This window comes from Orbicella franksi, chromosome 9 (genome assembly GCF_964199315.1).
Source record: "Orbicella franksi chromosome 9, jaOrbFran1.1, whole genome shotgun sequence".
NCBI classification, from domain to species: Eukaryota; Metazoa; Cnidaria; class Anthozoa; order Scleractinia; family Merulinidae; genus Orbicella; species Orbicella franksi.
This window is the reverse complement of record NC_138153.1, coordinates 11,275,565-11,295,345: the sequence shown is the minus strand read 5'-3', so window position 1 is coordinate 11,295,345 and position 19,781 is coordinate 11,275,565. Positions and strand designations below refer to the sequence as shown.

Sequence of the window (19,781 nt, the reverse complement as noted above, 5' to 3'; positions counted from 1 at the left end):
GGGGTAGGGAGGGGGATTGGAAGGTAGGAGGTAAGTATGACATTATTTTTAGAAATCTTTTGAGTCACAAGAATCTCAACTTTCTGTTGAAGTTGCCCGATCTGAATCTGTAAGATGCCTGTGCCAGACATCACTGAAAGTCTGTAGTTAGCCTGCAGGACAGGCGGATTAGCGGGGCATAGAGCGAAACGCGATACACGAGCGCGGAGCGCGACCACTTGGGCGAAGCGCAAGTCGAAAAATATTCGCGCTTCGCGCTCGTGGTCGCGCTCCCCGCTCGTGTATTACACTTCGCGGTCTGCTCCGCTAATCCGCCTGTTCAGCAGGCTATCTATAGTCAAAACTGAATGCTGAAACTATGGCAGAAAGGATGGTTTAATGAGACCTCAATAAACCAAGCCTTCTTCCATAGTACCATGCAAACTTTCATTCAGTTTTGATCAATTTCAGACTTCCCCGTGAGGGACATTCCCATTTGTCACGTGGAATCGTGGCGGTAAGATGTGCGATAGCGAGCTCCTCAAATTTTAATACGTTTTTCTCTGAATATCCATATTTCTTCTCAGTAGATCACTAGTTTTACTCGTTGAACATTAGATCTACGTGCCCCCCCCCCCTCCCCACTCCCCACCTGCTTTACTCGTCTATTCACCCTTCATTTCGACGCGGCCAATCCTGCCACTCAGCCTTGTAGTCCAGTCCCATCCCCTCTTCGCGCAAACATGTTGTGGCAACGTTTTCTTGATACCAACACACAAACACAAATAAATAAACGTTTGTTTCACTCGTCACTGTATTTATTGTCAAGTATAATTTCCAGAGATTCGTTCTCCATTCTATTTTCAGCTATTTCTACTTTTAGAATAACTCCCAAATTTGCAAAAACGTTATGCGCCAGAATTCAGAAACTTGGATTAAAGTTCTTTCGGCATCCCATAAGATCCCAGCGACTTCATAAGTGATCCTGAGCAAAGAAAAGAGAAACAAAAGTTACCAATGCTAATTATTCAAGCGTTAATATTGAATTCAATACTAGACAACCACAAATATGTGTGTGGGTATGGAATCCACTTTCGAGTCAGTTATTCAGTCAAGACAATATGTTTTGTTCGTCACCAATGATCGTTTTCGAAGTTTCAACGGAATGTGCTCTCTCATAGTTACGCACCTTTGCAGTAGAGCTGACCATACGATAGTATAAAGAGAACTAAAAGTCAAACGTTTTCATTAACTTTTACTCTCACTGTGAATACGAAATTTTTGTCACCATACCTATTAGGCAAAATGGCGTGTCTTCATTCTACGGTCATGAGCACGTCACAATTTCAGGCCCTGCCTACACTACTTCAGAGAAATTTGAAAACGGTATTTTTACTCCGAGAACGCATCAAATGTTTTCCGTCCACTCGATCTACCGCGGAGAAATTTGAAAACGCAACAATCATCGTTCATTTCGGATTTGTGTTTAAGGAAGACTCGGCCAAGAAAATCACATGAATACCGTAACATCATCGTTTTCGAAATAATATATTAAGCTCCGTTTTCAGAATGATTTCCGTCGATCCACACTAAAACGCAAAGCCGGCGTTTTCAAATTCCTCCGGTTTGAAGAGTGCTGTTTTCGAAAAGCTCCATTTTCGCGAAGGATTATTGTGAACGATAGGCCTAACCATATTTAAAGCTGCGTTTCCAAATTTCTCCGTCATAATGTGGACGGGGCCTCGGAGAATGCTCGAGAGCTCGTGCTATTCTCTGATTGGATAAAAAGCATCGTCAATCCTTCGTATAATGCAACGAAGATTTGCTACAAACGCTGTTCCTCGAAAAGGCTTTAAGGAGATGGAATAAATGAATGGGTCGTAGGTTTTTTTCTAGAGCATTGAATAACTCAAGAAAGTAGATAGACAAAGAGGTGAATGAGCAGTAGGGCATGTTTTCCTTACCAGTCGCTTACTGGCAGTCGTTTACTGAAGTTGAAGCTTTCTGTGCCGTCGTCGTGCCACCAGGACAAGATAGACATTCTGTGGCGCGAAATTTTGGTTGGTAGGTTCCGATGGGACACATCAAACAGTTCACAATACCAGATTCTTCCAGCATTGTGTACTCGCCTGGCTCACAGATTTCTGGTTAGAAACAGATTAGTTTTCACTGTCGTGCCATCAAAAACAAAAATCGTAACCATTTAATAACTAAAGTCAAGAATCTTGGATAGAATAGAAGATTGATATATAAACAACCTCGGCAAGATTTAGGTCTGTGCGAGTTTTCATTCGCGCGTTATTTGGAGAAGTTTTTCAACCAAATTCAGTTTATAGAGCTTTGTATGTAAATGAGATGTTTCTGCCCATCCAGATGGGCAGGAATATTTCGGTCGTAAAGTAAGAGAATTATCCGTCAGTGAGTTTTGCTATTGAAACGAAGAATTATTAATCTAGTGCTTCGACACACTGAAATTTATACTTCTTCTAGCACAAGAACTGTTCAGCTAGCACAAACCTGAGCGATACGGGGTAACAAACGGTAAAACCTGAGATTGAGACTTGAAGGATCTTAGACTGCGAGATAGAGAGAAAAACACAAAAACTAGATTTTGTGACTTGTCACATATAAAATTACGAGATTTCGAGAATGGATCAACGTAACAATAACAGCTTCCAAGACCCTCGATACTCCACTCCTACATCCCACATAACGGATATAAAGACAGACTTACTGACCAAAACACTCGGTGAAGTTCCTGGCATGACCGCTCACAGTCCATGTACCCGCTGGGCAAGGGACACAACTTAATTGTCCTGTACTATTCTGAAATGTTCCTTCCTGACAGTTCTCACAGATCTGACTGTCCCTGTTGTAATAAGTACCGGCGGGACACTCCACTAGTGGTAAAAGGAAAGAATGAAAGAATGAATAATACTGTCCATAATAAATTTTCTATTGGGTATTAGTAGAATTCTACTAGTATACTAATGCAAATGCTGTAATCGAATTGGCTGAGCCATTGAACACTGTCAGCCATTAGTGTGCAGTAGCTGGAGGTCGTCTGGGAAATGGCGAAACTTTTTTCGTTTTTCCAAAGTTTTAGAGGAACATTTTGACGCAAATGGGTAATTAAATTCCTGAGAAGTCAAAATAAAGGACATTTTCGGTTTCTTGGCATTTAAAAAAGTTGAAGTTATTGAAAAAACTGATGCGCGCGCCCACAACTTCAATTTTAAATGACAATTCAATCCGAGCGACCTTTTTCAAGCGCAAAGTTTACAATACGTCAAGAAATAATTGGACGCCGTTATTTAAAGTAAAGTTTAGTAAGAATTCCTGTAACAACAGCATACCAAGTTTCATCGGAAATCTATGGCGGGTTCTTTTACTAGGGAATCACCTTAATTAGTTCCTGTTTTATATTTGGAATTTTCAAGAACGTTACAGCAAAAAAACACTCCCATCCCCAAAGGCCCCGACCTCTTCTTCATCAACAATATATACGAACTCTTTCTCAGGCATGGGGTTAAGATTTTATCAAAGACACCTAAGTTGAATTCCCCAGTATCCCATAATATCCTGAGTCTTCTGAAAAAGGAACCTACCCATCCCTTTGGATACAGCCAAAACTATCGCAATCAGTATGAGAAAGCTGCGTTTTTGGCAAAAGCGTTACTCGCGTATGGGAGTTAAAGAAGCTCAGTCACCGTCGTTGTTTGAGTTATTTTGGCCGCAAACACAAATACCTTGAATTGAAAGAAACATGAAAATAGTAATTCACTAAGATGGAAAAACACCAAAGAGAGGATAATAAACCATGAAGGAACAAGGATGGTTAAGGATGGAGAAAATTAACACGGATTACAAACGACGAACATGAAAAATTTAAGCTACACTTCTCAAAATGGGGAAACCGTAATGTAGCTCCTTTAAAACTTAAAACAACATACAGCCGTGAAGCCTTATTCAGAACGCCAACATGCCCTCGCTCCCAGCCAAAGCACAGCAAGCCTCAGTACGAAAAGTCGCATCTCTTTATTGCTTACCACAAACGGTTCTCTCCAATTCTGATTTGTTACCGGGCACAACAACCACGACTTTACCAACAGGACAAGCGGCGGAGCTGGCAGCGGCTGACACTGTCATTCCAGGCATATGTGCATCATTGGGAAAACTTTCCTTTACAAACTTTTCTAACGTGTCCAAATCCTCCATCATCTTTTTTAGCCTATCGAGCAAATCCAAACAATTAATGCACTGCTGATTGAGTAAAAAAAATGCAGAAAGAACGTTTACAACTTGACAATCTATTGATTACTTTTCCACAACTTTTTGTCATTTTTTGGAGAACTTTGGGATGCACTGGTAGACAATTGTCATCCACGCCTTCCTCAATTGGTGCATTTTCCTCGGCCAGTTACGCTACTACGCAGCTGTTAATAATATGTCAAAAGTCATCAAAAAGCAATGGTTTGCGCATAGCCCTGCAAGGCTTCTATTTTACATGCACTGATTCTTACAGCATTGCAAATATAATGCATCTTACACAACACTGCAGGCACGATTAGTGCTCTAAAGACGATTTCCAGCCGTTCTGCGAAGTCTGGGAGCCTTCATGTTTGCATGAGTCTCACTCGATGGAATGTGAATCGATGCCCTGATTCTTTACAAACCTCTTATTTTATCTTTGAGGCATTTTAAATTCTCTCCCCAACATTTTTTTTTTAAAATTTTTTACAACCACGAAGTTGGTTCATCAAGTGATGTCAGGAAGAATGAAGCACAAAGCTTCGCATCCATAATAGCTGTTGACATGAAACTTTGAATTTACTTCTTGCGAATTGTTACTTTTAGTGACGTCTTCCGCGAATCAAACCAAAAAAGGTAAACAAACTCCCGAGAGTGCGTAGAACGGGCTAGAAATCATCCTTCAATTTAAAAATGACATGAACAACAAAAACGATTGGGGCTACGCACTTGGCGGCTTCTACTTTGGGATCAGACGAAGCATTTTTGTCGTGGATCACAAAATCGAACGTGATGATTCGCTCACTGGAGTCCAGGTCTCTCCTTCGTCTGGAGTTTGTCCCGCAGTAGACTTTAACGTTTTCCACGACGCAGTCCTGGCGCTGACTGACGCTACACAACGCATAGTTGGCTAGCGGACTGTTTTTCACAGCATCCAGGAAGTTAAGTCGGATTCGCGTCAAGGCCTCTTGCTCGTCTGCGGAGCAAGAGCCTGTGTAAAACGTGAAATTCTTCTTTGCGGCATTCACGTTTTGCTCGGCTGTTGAAGAAGTTCAAAGGTACTCTTCATTACCGCCTTGACAGTACAAGATTGTCTTTGTTACTGTTAAGGTGTAGGCATTATATAAAACTCCAAAAACAATGGGTTAGTGACGGACTGTTTACAGGGAGTAGCCTGTTGTGCAGGCGTAAAGAGGAAGGGATAGACAGTCCCACCTCGTCCCGCTCTCCCTCTCTCTTCTTTCCCCGTTTTATGCCTGCTACGCAGTCTAGTGCGGGCGTCGGGGTTAGAAGTTCAAGTGCCGCTCTGACCAATTACTCCATGGAGTTGGTTGTTTCACGGTAGTTGCAATTTCAACTCAGTTTCCAGGCCACGTTTGTAAACAGACGACTATTTCGCTCCCTGCAAGTTGAGTTTTTGTGAATGCGCCTTGTGCAGCCTTATGCCTTTCACATTAGCCGAGGGTAAATACAGAGCTATTATATTTTATTACGCGTAAATCGACATTGGTCATGTTTCCAGAAGGTGGCAAAGGGCTTATGTGCGATACGTGTCTGAGGATCGAGGGTAAAAATTAGTCTATGAGGCGTCAATAGCAACTTAAAGACATGATTCGTAAATTTATCAAAGTATATGTGACCCGTAAATCTTTATTAAAATTCGTGTGTTAAACGGGATTACAACTACCCTCCCCCCTACCTTCAGTACCCCCTTCCCACAACTGACAACTACCCTTCAGACTTCATATGTCCATCTAAAATATGTTCTCATTGTGAAGAATGGTCCTCGCTAATTATAATCTATCGAAGATACAAATTTACTGGCCTTAAAGGGCGAAAGCCAAATTACAATACGCTCCCTATACCAAAACTTCTGCTTGCGACGTAAATTTTCTTTAATGCCAATACTTACGTGCGCAATCAGGCCAAGGTCGCTGACTTTTGGGCGTGACAGGAATTAGAACTTGCCCGTATAGAAGTTTGTTCCATGTACCGTCCGATTGACACATGTACGTGTTCGGTGTTGCCTCATCAGCGAAGGCGTAGCCCTCCTTACACTGCACCACGCACCACACATCGTTGGAATCCATTGTCTCTTTATTGCACGCCCTTACTCCGTACATAGGAGGGTCAAAGTAGGTACATGCGACCGCTGGAATGAGAAACACATGGAAAAGGTTGGAACATAGTTAATAGGCCATTTTAAAGTTGTGCTTAGTTACGTTACCTGGCCAGGAATGCAAGCGAGGCTGGAGGTGACCTTGCTTTGATACAGACCTCTCTGCTTTTCTTATTTAAATGCCAGCTGGTTAGCATAAGAACAACTTGATTTATACAACAAAAACAGTAAGGTCTGTTAAAAACAAGGTCACCTCCATCCTTGCTGCCATTTAAAGGCCAGGTCACTAAGCAGAGAACTGTAAAATGGTCTGTTGAGGCGAATGCTTATGAAGCTTGACAAAGTTTTATGTGGCATATTTTAACCCTCTTTTTTGGCCTTGACCGTGCACAAGTCACAAAAGGCCACGTTTGATATATCAATATTCTAGTAGGGCTCGGACACTTTCAGGACAAATTTCTATATTAATGTTGTTTTCTTTGTATCCAAGTCTCTTTTGGGAATCGAGAGATAAAAGAGATCCGAAAGCCTCGGAGCCATGTTAGAATGTTGATATATCGAACGTGGCCTATTGTTGTTCACTCCTGACTGAGGAACTAACCAATAGAAACATGTTGGTTACGTAATTATGTACAGTGCCTCTGTTTCAAGACGAGTCCTTGTGCAAACCTTTCATATGAAAATGAGTTTGTTTGCATGAAAATGAACCTTTACGCGGAACATATTTTGATATGAAAGGTTTCGCGCTAAGACTCGTTTTGACACAGAGGCAAAAGGCAATTCGGACATGGTCTATCTCCTCTATGAGATACACATGCAGGGAATCATAGTAGTTGTCTTCATCATCTTGAACTGGATATTTGTTTTGATGAATACAATTACCATGATTCCCCACAGGCGTGTCTCATAGAGGGAATGAGCCATCAAGCAATACATCAAACACGAGAGACAGTGTTCCATCGAGATATCCAAACACCGAGAATAGAGTTGTTGTGATTATCTTTGTTTTAACTGGATGAATTATTAATGAGTTTGAGAACTATGGATGAGTGATCACGATTTTAAAAGGCGTCATAAAATATCGCACTGTCTCGTCGCAGAGCAAATTAAAATGCAGCAGTGGTGTGATGGGAACTGCGAAGTAAAAAGGTGGTGCACGAAAGGACACGTATCATATAAAAACTTTCAACTTACGTCCAACTTCCACGAAGAATTCACAAGTGGCTTTATTTCCAGCCCTGTCGCTGGCCTCGTACAACACTTGATATCTACCCCAAGGGAAAATAGCACCCGGGTTTCTGTTACTAGTTATTAGTAGCTGTACCGGAGGCTTGTCGAAGTTGTCCTCGAACGCTGGATAGACCCACGTGACACGTATTTCATTTTGATTAGTTTGTTTCTTGATGTCTTTTGGACACGAGGACACACGAGGACGTTCTTGGTCCGAGAGTCAAAAGTTAAACAAGAAAGCGTTAACTTTGGTACATGTAAAAAGTGTGGACCCTATTAGTTTCTTTTAAACTAAATACCCTTTGACACTCAAATAAAGTCATTCATTCAGTCATTCATTCATTCGTTCGGTCGTTCGTTCGTTCCTGCCTGCCTGACACCGCATAAAATTGAATACATGTACCAAAGAAAACATAAACTAACACGTGGAAACCTTCTACCACTACTTAATATCACAGTTGCATCTACTTACAATTACACTGCCCATATTTTTAACATTAACATGATTAATTTTTACTGAAAGCAAAAACATTTCAGTTACCGTTAAAGAAAGGAAAAGCTAAAAGAGTGGTCTAATTCCACAAAAGCAAAACAAAGGTGACAAATAAAAACTTAATTAATTATTTCAATTGTATAAATTATCATACTAAACTCAGACCGAGAGCCACTTACCAGAAACAGTTATTTTGAGAGTACAGGTGGAAGTTAGGCCAGCAGCATCTGTTGCAGTGTATTTCACTTCATGTGCAACTGAACTGACTGCGAACTCTTTACTCTCCGCGCCTGCGTCATTAGTGATTGTAGGCGGCTGACCGCTATTATCGGAGGCACTTGCCTTGGGAATGTATATCTTTGCCGTCAGTTTTCCGGGATCGTTGGGAACGGAAATGGCGTTTGGACACGTGATTGACGGAGGACGAATGTCTAAATGTTACATTGGAAAGCGAGTGAGTCAGATCACAACCGAGAGTAGTATTCACTCGTGATTCTGGTTTATAGAACTTAACACAATCAATCTGTTTACGACATTACAAAGGGGTCGAGGTAGGTAAGGAGGTAAAGAGGTCTAAGAAGTAAAATTTCTCAGTTAGGCAGGTGGCCTCGTCAGCAACGTGGCTGGTATTCAAGAGGCCCTTCTGATAAAAAAAAATATATATTAAAATACAATTTGTAAACGGTAAAACTATTTAATCGTTACAACCAGTGAGAAAAACTACGGAGTGAAGAAGTGACCTCCCAATAAATTCTTAAATTGGAAAAAGTATTTCTACAGGGTACAGTGTTCGAAAGGGCTGAACTAGAGAATTTTAAAAAGCATGCGTTCAAAGACTAGGTTAATTTTAGGAAATGGATGTGTGCTTTTTACTGTGGAACTAAGTCGGGCGAACTTTAAGTCTGGGCGTTTTACAGTTTGCTATCAATTCAACCCACGAGAACATGACAGTATAATAAAACAAGCACGTTAAAGTCAAATCATGTAAAACGCACCTTTACAATATGAACTCCATGGCGTAGACCACTGACCAGTCGCTAGACACTCGCGGCTGCCTGGTCCTTCCAGCTGAAAACCATTAACGGTGTCACACCGAAGTAGACAAATAGAAGGACACGTTTGGGAGTTGGCTCGACAGTCATCTCGGTCCCAGCTTCCATGGGCCGGATTTGGCAGCGCAGTACAAGGGACGACTAAGTAGAAAAGTAGAAACGAAATGTGCTAAGTTTTGCTTGATGTCTCCGTTGCATAAATTAGTTGAATTATGACTGTTCTGCCAATACACAAATTAAGAGCATAAAAGTAAAACCAAGGCGAGGGAGAACAAAAAGAGTAAAGGAGGCCATATTGTGGAGCAATTGATCATGAATTGAAACAGATATCGAAATAACTATTACTACAGAAAACGCAAACCCAAAAGTAACAGCAAGAAGAAGAAGAAGCACCTAAACAGCTGCAGCAGTAGTAGTGGTAGTAGTAGCAGCAACAACAAGAATAACGACAACAACAGCAACAACAGCAAAAACTACAATAACAACACCGGCAGCACAACAATGACAACAACAACAACGACAACAGCAGCAACAAAAACTACAATAACAACAACAGCAACAACAGCAAAAACTGCAATAACAACCACAGCAGCAGCGACGATGACAACAACAATAACAACAACAACAGCATCAACAATGACGACAACAATAACAGTAGCAGCAAAAACTACAATAACAACAACAGCAGCAGCAACTGCAAAAACTACAATAACAACAACAGCAGCAGCAAGAATGACAACAATAACAACAACAGCAGCAGCAAAAACTGCAATAACAACAACGGCAGCAGCAACAACGACAACAACAATAACAACAACAGCAGCAGCAGCAACAAAAACAATAACAATAACAACAGCAATAATAACAACAACAGCAGTAGCAACAACAACCGTGAACAGCAGTAGCATCAGCATCAGCAATAAAAATAACAACATCAGCAACAGCGACAACAACAACATCAGCAGCAACAACAGCCATAGCAACAACAAAACATAAAACAACAAGAGCAAAATCAGCAGCAGCCAAGCTGCAACGATAACGATAATAATGAAAGCAACAACAGAAACAACTACAAAAACACAAACAACATTAACAAAATACACTGATAAAGACAACTCCGACATCAGATCCCTAAAAGGGATTATAATATTTAGCTTGAAGGACAAAGGTTCCTCTCTTACTCTTTTCTCTAGTTTCAGTCTGAGGAGATGCGCATGTCTGCGGTCCCACACCGTTACAATTGTCCTGTCTGTCGGTGTATAACCAAGTTAGTGCATAGCTCCGGGTACGCTGCTGAGAGGCGCAGTGATTTGCACTGACAGGTGAGGGCAGATCAGCCCAGGAACTCCACGACCCCGGTGAGCATGATGCATACTTGCACGAGCCTGTAGAAAAGGAAAATTACGTTTGTCTTGAAATTTATTTCTTTCAGTTACGTCATATTAGAGAGTTTCAGAAACCATGACGGCGACGCCGAGGACAACGTTGATTAAAATATGAATTTTTATTTTACTTACGACTCTCGTGGTACTCTAAAGTCATTTACTTTGTTTATTAATGTCAAAACTATCAGGAAACTAAATCTGGAACACAGCTATAAATTTAAAATAGAAATTTAAACAAAAATTAGCCGTTGTGGTTCACATTCTCTAAGCAACGCAGAATTTGGTCATTTCACGTTGTTGTTTTGCAGAGGAGGGCGAAGAAATGTACCAAGAATTATAACGCACGTGCACAGCCAATGCGTTGCTCATTAAATCTTCTGTTTAGTGACGTTCCCGTTGCTGTTGCCGTCGTGTATTTTTTTTTTCAACTTCCTATTCAAATACGATAGACAGTGCTGCATCACATTTCTAAAAACTCTGAATTTAAGAGAGTTGAAAATGCAACACACAGCGGTGCATATTTGACGAACTTCGAGGTCTTTGAAAATGTCATAGTACTCCGTATGTTTGATCTATCTTCGCAAAGGGGGGTTGAGATCGTAGAAATCTATGCTTGTTGTAAACTGAACTTACACCAATCCCTGTAGTTGTACTGCCTTGATCCACACGAGCTCGGGATGCCGTTACAATTGCCTTCTCGCACATCATACTTGATGTGTTGATTGTAGTCGCGGTAACGGCTCTGACGTCCGCATGTCCCTTGAGCTATTGATCCTGTCCAACTAGACCAACCATGGAAGGGGCAGTAGTAAGCATTCGTACAAGAGCCTGCAGTGTAATACCGTGTTATTAAGATGAAGCCTCATGGAAGATTTTGATTGCGAAGATGGTTTGTACAACTAGCAATTAACATTAAATTGCTGACATTGCAACGCAAAATGTCTCTTTTTTTTTGTTTGGTTGTAATTAAGTTTCTGAAGGCCTACAGGTTCATAGTTTCGGCGCTAAACTCAGATTTTCTGTTGGAACGGCTAGGAGTATTACTAGAAGTTTATTCGATGTACACACCGTTCGTCACCTAAGGAGACCTAACGGCAAGTGCTTTAGACTCCGGATTGCTCAGTCACGGCTCGTGCCCAACTGGGCACTTTACTCTCAAAGTTCCATTCTTCACCCACTTTTATTTATTATAGTTAGGAATTTTTAAATCATTGTAATTATATATATACATATATACATTTTTTGTAACTTTTTATTGTCCATACTTTGTACTATACTTAGTTATTTGATAATTACTCGTAGATTTTTAGCACAGAGGGCCACTAGTTTATTAGTTTATACCGTCATTTGTCACCTCTCTAAATAAAGTTGATTGATTGATTCACCTACGTATACAAAATGAGTGTCGGGAAACTGTTGGGGCAATCCGACAGTGACGTTTGAGAGTAACCTGGGATGGACCATCTTATCCAGAGAGCGCAGTCAGCTCAAATGTCCCTCGAAATGTTCAAAGTGTTTCCAATTTCTGGAGCCGAGGAACAGCAATTATTTTATTTTACACGACCAAAAGAGTTTGTGTTAGAGGACAGTATTTTATAATATTACAATTTTTACGCTATCTGCTACACCTGCTCGCGGAATATTATCGACAGTCCTGCAGATTCCAGAGATTCTGGCACCAGATTTATTCCTCACTTTCGACGATTGCTATAATGTACTACCAAATGGGTAGAACGTTGTGCGTTTATTGATACCGTAAAACGGGAATTTTGTTTAGAAGATATAAACTATACTCTTTAAGGGGTTACAGACGTTTTAGTAATCAACCCAAGTGAAACATGTTTTCATAAAATTAAATATTTCTATTGATAACTGATTTTAAACGAAGGAAAATTGTAATGCTTTAATAAAAAAGGCTAAACGTGACATGGAGAAGTTATCGACCCATGAAACCTCATGCTTTATGCAAATTTAGTAATTACAGCAGAAACACCGCAAAACGTTTTGTTAGCACAAGTTATTTCATTTGTATAAATCTAAACACAGCCGTACCTTGTTTTGAACATAATTTAGCATTTAAATGACCTAATAAGCGGAAATGTTACTGTTATAGAAACCGAAACACATGTTGTTTTCTTGAGCCTTAGAAAATTACTCGGTTTGATGTGCAATACATCTGAAGTTACATGAATGCTGAAAGTTTTATCGGGACAGCCGTATAACCTACCTATTTCTATTCGTATTAATATGACAACTTACACACTCTATGACAGTTGTGTTTACTTTTGTATTAACAGGTGCAAGAGGAATTTGCATCCAAAATTGTTTCTGTTACGCCGAGATCTGAAGCGGCAAATATTACAGCAAAAGTCAGTTTGAATACCAGTGGCTGTAAAATCATACGTTTTGCCAAAAGACTCCAGCTATTGTAAAATAACTCACCTAATGCACTTTTAGAAATGTGACGTTTCATTGACGTCATTTGGAAGAATTCAATTTCTCCAAACGACGGTCTGCGCAAAGACATAATGAATAGCACGGAACTTCCATGAAATTACAGTGTAATTAATGAAATTATAATGACAAAATAAAAGCGAATTTTGAAAAGAGGATAATTTCCTACGTTCGTTTTATGATTGATGAAGGATCGCCTTTACCAAGTGCAAAACGGCAACCTTGATTCGTGAATCCATAATTAAACGTCGTTAAACTATCGTTTTCGATCGATACATCGTCTTGCTAAAAACATTTTTCTGCTTTAACATTTTTTTGGAAGTAATGTTTGAGCCAATTAGATTGAGGAAAAAGTTTCAGTTACAAAAAGTAAGTGTTGTCTTGCTAAACATCCTGGTTAAAACCTGATACAATAATGCCCCCTTTTCTCATCGTTATCACCCGAGAGGGGAGGGGGGGGGGGAGGGGGGAAGTACACCCAGAAAAGTTGGGTGGGGGTGTGCGGCCCACTTCCCAAAACCGTTACCCTATTTATGACCAAAATCTGCGATTTTCCCTACCCTATTTATGACCTGGCCAAAAATTCGGTACGATATTAATGACCGTTGCGGCTGGCGCAGTTGCCTTAAACCTAAGTTATGCAGGGATTTTGTTGACGTTCTTATTGATAATGATGAAAAAGTAGCTTCTTCTAAGAAACATACCCAATTCAAGATCAGAGTGCTAAAACCATACCTTATTTAAGACCAAAAGGGCCAATATCAATACCCTATTTATGACGAAAACGACTGAAAAACCCTACCCTTTGGGGTCGCACATACCTATATAGTCCATATAAGGGAGTAACCCCTCCCAGGGGTTATCACGTTCCCTTTAACAGGCGGTTACTGGCTTAGACTTTCCCCCGCCTCTAAAGATTTGGTTTATGCGCCTGACTTCTAGTCTAGTTAGCATGTTTTAACATGTTTTGTCTGTTATAACCGATTAGGTTATGGTTCGTTCCTTACAAGGTGGTCTTAATCTTTAACAAGTTTAGCTTCAAAATTGTTCGAAGAACTTGTTGTCGCAAAAATATTTCTCTGTGTCTCCGGAAGAAATGTTTGAGCTCCCGAAAAATTTGAATAAAAACGGAATACCATCAAGTTGACTGAACGCAAAAGTTTCGTCTGAAAAGTTACTATATTCTCTGATGATTTATGATTAACATCAACGCCATGCCCAATTTCTGTTGTCATACTTACACATAGTTCTATACTGAGTTGAATGACTGCATACTGAAGGCGCTGGGCACGAACCCGAGCCATGGTGAGTCGTATAAATGTGGTGTGTATTACGGTGCTGATTCACGCAGTGTCCTGTAGAAATGCCGGGACTCCAATCGTTCCTCCATTCGTGACTGCACGTTTGCCATGAGCAAGGCGGCGGCGGTGATCCACCCCCACAAGAAAACACGCCGCCGAGGGCGTTGGCGAGAACGAGGAAGGACAAGACTTGTGGAACCGTCATTTAGTTGACAAAAGGAGCGTTCTAAACTCGGTATGAAAGATTTTGCGAATGAATGCCACGGATGTTATTTTCATTTACGTGTTGGCTTGAATGACAGTTAGAGATATGGAAATTTTAATGAATTTACACAGCTGTTGTACTGAAAGATTCTATGTTACCCTGGCGATTGTTTAAAGGAAAGGATTTTACCTTAATTGGCATTAACGATGCCGAAAGCCTGACACTAATATGGAACAATTGGATTCGTTCGGGAATTGTCATTTCTTTCAAGTCTTTTCATTTGAACTTCAAATTTTGTTTCGACATTTGGTGTTGTTAGAAATGATTCCTTATAACAGTCGCAAGAGGTTTGCAGTTCGATTGATGTAATCTCGGTATAAAGTTTTGTCCTCTTGTTACTCAAACTTTTGGTTCACCCTTTTCAAGCTTGCCGACACCGCATTTTGATCGACTGGAGAAAACCTCTTTGAAGTTCCCCAACCTAACCTTAGATTTGCTTTTTAAAACTCTACATCTGCGCTCGGGGCAGTCATGCACGTGCTCTGTAGCCTAATCCCCAGGCTTTCTCTTCCAGTCGTCGGCAAGCACGAAGTACTCGTAAGGACCTGTAAACGGATTTTTGGTGACGCCCTTAACATTTGCGCAGACCATGTTGATAGGCCGGAAGAAACGCGGAGAAAGAACGCCTGGTTACTGAGCTGGGTATTACGAGTTGATCGATTTGTAAATAAACAGTAAATTTGATGATCATGGAGTAGCCAGTTTTCATCCCCTTCACACTAGGGCGATTAAGTATCAGAAAGCGTTTCCCAAAGGGTGAGACAGAGCTAAAGACTAGACTGGAGTAGCTTCACAATGATATGTTATGTTTACAGGTTTGGATTTTTGTATACTCATATTCAGGTTGCTCTACCCAGTGAAATGTACTTTTGATGTCATGTCAAGCTGAGACTAACTTAAGTTGCGTCAACAGCTTATAGGGAATTCGGATTTACGAGGAGAATTCCTCATCTGCAATGAAGCAATTAACCTTTCTTTGTTAAGTAATTTTGCATGGTATTTCGTCACCAAATTTCTAAGTCACAAATTCGGTCGAGTGTTGAATTTTCGATAAGAAAAGCACGCCCAGCTATTTGGCTAAGGAATGCATTATTCAAGTATAACGCTTCCGACTTATTTACCCGTAGTTATTTTACTATGTAACGATAAAACAAATAGCCGTATTGTATGGAAAAGGATGAAAATGCATTAGACCGTGACATGTTTCTGTGTTAGTTTTGTCGAGGTAACAGAACATTATTTATGGTGCTGCAATTATTGTTGACAGCCTTGGAATTCTCAGTCGCCAGCGATAAAAGAAGAATAAGGAGAAACTTTGCCCCAGCTGAACAAAAAACTCCGTTTCTCTACGGTAAAGAACTTAGAGTTTGCTTGCATCATAATCTCCCCATGAAATCATGATGAGAATGTCATGTTACTCTTACAAGTTACTTTAGAATTGCCAGTTGTTTAAACATTATTTCGCTGACTATGTTTGCCTTTAGTTTTTGTAACTCCTCTCTTTCCTGTGTATTAGTTCAATGTAAACTATGTTCGCTTTTTCTGTTCCTTTCCTTTATCTGTGAATAAGCAGGGAACAAATCGGAAGCTCTGCAATTTTGGCTGCTACACATATCGTTCTTCTGTTTTCTGCTTTTCTTATCTCTGTTATTAAAATGTGCGAATTAAGATTTGATTTGACATAGCCACTGGATTAGAAGTTTAAGGCATCACAGGATGCTTCGTAAGTTTGGTTAACGTTGAATAATTCTCGGCTCTTTTTTTTAGTTTTGTTTAAAATGAACTGTAGGCGGTCTGTAACTCTTTAGCTGCGCTAACACGATGAGCTTTTTTAGTAATTGTTTAGAGGCCTGTGACTAGTCCTTTGCTCAAAGTCTAAAAGGTAAAATCTTATTCTACATGTACACTGTACATGTATCTAGTATGCATGGGTATATAATGTACATTTTTTGTCAGCCATGAATAACATAGTTTAAATTTGCACCTGTACAGCAGATCTTAAATTTGTAATAAAATAATAAATGCCATCATTTTGAAATAATTAGGAGTAGAAGAGAGAAGTATATTGAATTACATGTACATATACATACACATGTATTTATACAAGGAAACAGCACCTGTACCCCATACAGTCAGACTTAAGTGGTACCCAGGTATTACAGTCCTACATGTACATGGATGCCAAATATTCCAAATGTGCACAAGGTACACTTAAAAATATTAAATATACATCACGTAGATTACATCTAGACGTGTACATGTATATTGGTAGTTCAGCCCTGTAGGGAATTTCAAGATCCTGATACATGTAAATTTGAATACTATTAGACCTTCCTTGCATTCCAACAAACAATGGTGCTGAGTTGAGGTCAGGGTGGACAAAAATATAGCAAATGTATGATAATGTTCACCCCAACCTCACTCTGGTGCTATTGTTTGTACACACTGACGTGGAATGTGGGAAAGGCCTATTGTTCAAGTACAAGGTTATTGTTCAACATGATGCATATGAATATATACATTGTACAATGTATAGTCAAACCTTGATTATCCAGATTTGTTGGGACTTAAGTAAATAATCTGGATAATCGAGAGTCCGGATAATCAAAAATATGAATATTATTGAGGCAGTAATTTAAACAAATTAAAGAAATAAAGGAAACAGAATTCAATAGTGAATAGTTCAGAATAGCATATATGTACAGCCCATATGTTATGATGTATTTAAAAATTTAAAGTTCCTTTTTGAAGTGTTTTGTACAAGAAATGTTTCGCTTTCTCCTGAAGAGGACCTGAAATCAGTGTTCCATTTGATCTTTGCTGACAAAAAAAAAAAAAGGTGTACAAGGCTTTATCTAACTGCTTATCATTTGCAACCTTCAGGGACTTTCCTTTTACCGTAATTAATCCTTCATCCGTCTCCTACACATATACACCGTAAAGGATCAACATTTTGAAAGGTTATCTTTAAACTTCTTTTTATGAAAAATTATTCCAACTTATTAAGATTTAATTTGCATATCAAACCATGAAGATATATGATATTTGCTAAGTGTTCTAGTATATTTGTTCATGAGAAAACAATACAGAATTTAAGTCATTGGTACTTTATCAAAAAGGCAGTATTTGTCTCCACAAATGACAAGGATGCAGTCTCCATCATTCCAGTTTAATATGAAAATTCAGGAACGTACTATTTGTACAATTTATTATATAGACATGATTGTTTCACTGGAAAATACACCACTCGTAAAATTCGTATGACACCACATGCGAGACTCGGGTGATGTATTTTCCATATCCTCACTAGTGAACATATTGATGATTTCACTGATATCAAGTTTGTCTCTTAAATTGTACTTAAATTTGTTGGTGTATGATTGAAACATCTTTGGGTCCTCCTCAAAAGTCTTCGGCAATCTTTGGTAATCTCCGAAAATTTATGAAAAATGATCGGCAACGTTGGTGTGACCTTCAGACAAGTTTTGAAGAACTTTTGGAAATCTTTGGAAAGTGGTCGGAAATCTTCAAAAAGCGTCAGTATCTCAAACTGCATCAATATCTCATCAATATCTCTTTGCTGCGCTCACTCATGAGATATTTTTCTTGCCACTCGCACATAAACTTCATATCTCCTCGCCACCATGTAACATCCTCTATGTAATGTTTAGTGCCCTGAATTTGCTTTGTCTATTTTCTCTTGCTTTTTCTTTTTCTTTTTTTTTTTGTACATTTTTGTAACCAATCCAAACCACAGTACAGCACCAGCTGATTAATTCTTAGAGATAATCCTAGCTATTAGTAAACAAACTGAATTCAACAAAGGGTTTTAAACAAAGAAAGCAAATACAGCCCCTGAAATTAAGTGAGATTTAATTAATCATGCGCTTCAATTTGGCAATTTGAATCTCCTGATCACAAGATAAGAATGCAATCAGCCAAACCACTAGTACAGCTACAGTGTAGTGTTTGGAATCTAACCAGACAAATATTTTTTTCCATCATAACATTTATAAAATCCCCTTTAATGTTGCCATATTTATCTTATGTGCTAATGCGTGCTCCTAATGCTTGTATTGTAAGGTCTAATGTTTTAATAAATTAATTTTTGGTTTAATTTTCAGTTTAAACGATTTAATTTCTATTTTCCTTTACTTCAGGTCTACCAAAGGAAGAAAATAACAAAAAGAAAACAAAAAGCACAAATAGAAACATATGTATATAACAACAATAATCTTGTGTTCAAATCTTGCAATTCATAATATTATTGTTATAATGTGGTAATTAGTTTAAGAAAGTTTTCAGAATGGATCAAAATGCTTACAAATGGATAGTTGATTCACATTAAGAAAACCATGACGTCAAAAACCGTTTCAGGAATTTTTTATTTCACTTTTCAAAACAGAAAGACCACAACACAGGTATGGCATCAGCGGTTTGATTCCCAGTTTCGAGGTCATAAAGTTGTACTTCAGTCTGAATTTTGAGGAAGTGCAGGACATTTACATAATAATAAAAAAAATTATTAATTATCAGTGTAATTATGTACAACATACATATTAGAGTTCACATTCTGTAGTAAGCCACACCAAATTAAACCTGAAATGTTGCAACTGTACTTAAACTTATTTTAATTGTGCTGCTTGGTTTTTCATCTCCGTAATTTTCTGAAGCTGACCGCCTGCTCCTTCAGGATGACTGTTTACATAAAAATGTAGACGTGTCGACGTTGTCATCGTGCAAGATAAGTCTCAACTTCCGAGACATTATTTGAAAATTACGGAAGTACTGTCAGTTTGCATGTAATAACTTATAATAAGCCCCTTCGTGATAGGCCGGTCTTTTATCAAACAAAATAGCGTACCATTTGAAAACAAATGAGTTCCTTTAATCTACAAACTTAGCTTTGAAAGCGAAGTCGAACTGATAACAACAAGAAACATGATTTTTATAAAATATGTAGTTGCTTATTTCATGGTTTGCCATAATTCTCGTAGTCTTTTGATATACTCGCAAGCGACACAACATGCACCGTTCCATTTTCCCATTCGCAGTCGAGATGTCTTTTTTACGCACTTATCACGGCAAATAAATATAAAATTAAGTAGAACCTTAAACTAATGTTGTTTAACTTATTTTGTCTCGCCCACGTTAGGCCTCTGTGAAAAATATTATTTTTCAGTATTGGTTTACCAAAGACAAACGCTCATTATCTGACAAAGATGTGAGAAAACTATGTTGATGACTAACAA

At 39.1% G+C, this 19,781-nt stretch overlaps 2 protein-coding genes across 3 annotated transcripts in view; both read right to left on the bottom strand.

Moving 5' to 3' along the window:
* The window catches only part of LOC145498119 (uncharacterized), a 33,664-nt gene that overhangs the window by 3,393 nt on the left and 10,490 nt on the right, over nt 1-19,781 (bottom strand). The gene's annotated exons all lie outside the window — the stretch shown is intronic.
* LOC145498116 (sushi, von Willebrand factor type A, EGF and pentraxin domain-containing protein 1-like) lies at nt 2-15,461 on the bottom strand. 2 transcript variants are annotated; one of them, XM_081477992.1, is made up of 12 exons: nt 14,205-15,461; nt 11,143-11,337; nt 10,306-10,509; nt 9,068-9,265; nt 8,252-8,503; nt 7,544-7,786; nt 6,143-6,382; nt 4,960-5,269; nt 4,029-4,210; nt 2,718-2,879; nt 1,944-2,123; nt 2-964 (listed from the first exon to the last, which is right to left on the bottom strand). In XM_081477992.1, the coding sequence occupies exons 1-11, from the start codon at nt 14,467-14,469 to the stop codon at nt 1,951-1,953; spliced, it is 2,424 nt and encodes an 807-aa protein (XP_081334118.1). In that variant the 5' UTR covers nt 14,470-15,461; the 3' UTR covers nt 2-964; nt 1,944-1,950. The 2 variants fall into 2 exon arrangements, with proteins under 2 accessions (XP_081334118.1, XP_081334116.1); XM_081477990.1 differs by lacking the exon at nt 7,544-7,786.

What these genes read in the sequence shown, in the direction of transcription:
- LOC145498116 (XM_081477992.1), bottom strand. Translation starts at nt 14,469, where the DNA reads ATGACGGTTCCACAAGTCTTGTCCTTCCTCGTTCTCGCCAACGCCCTC. An exon ending in ATGGAGTTCATATTGTAAAG is followed by an intron (nt 8,504 to 9,067) that starts GTGCGTTTTACA and finishes TGTAACATTTAG; the next exon opens with ACATTCGTCCTCCGTCAATC. An exon ending in ACCTTGGCCTGATTGCGCAC is followed by an intron (nt 5,270 to 6,142) that starts GTAAGTATTGGC and finishes CTTCTTCAACAG; the next exon opens with CCGAGCAAAACGTGAATGCC.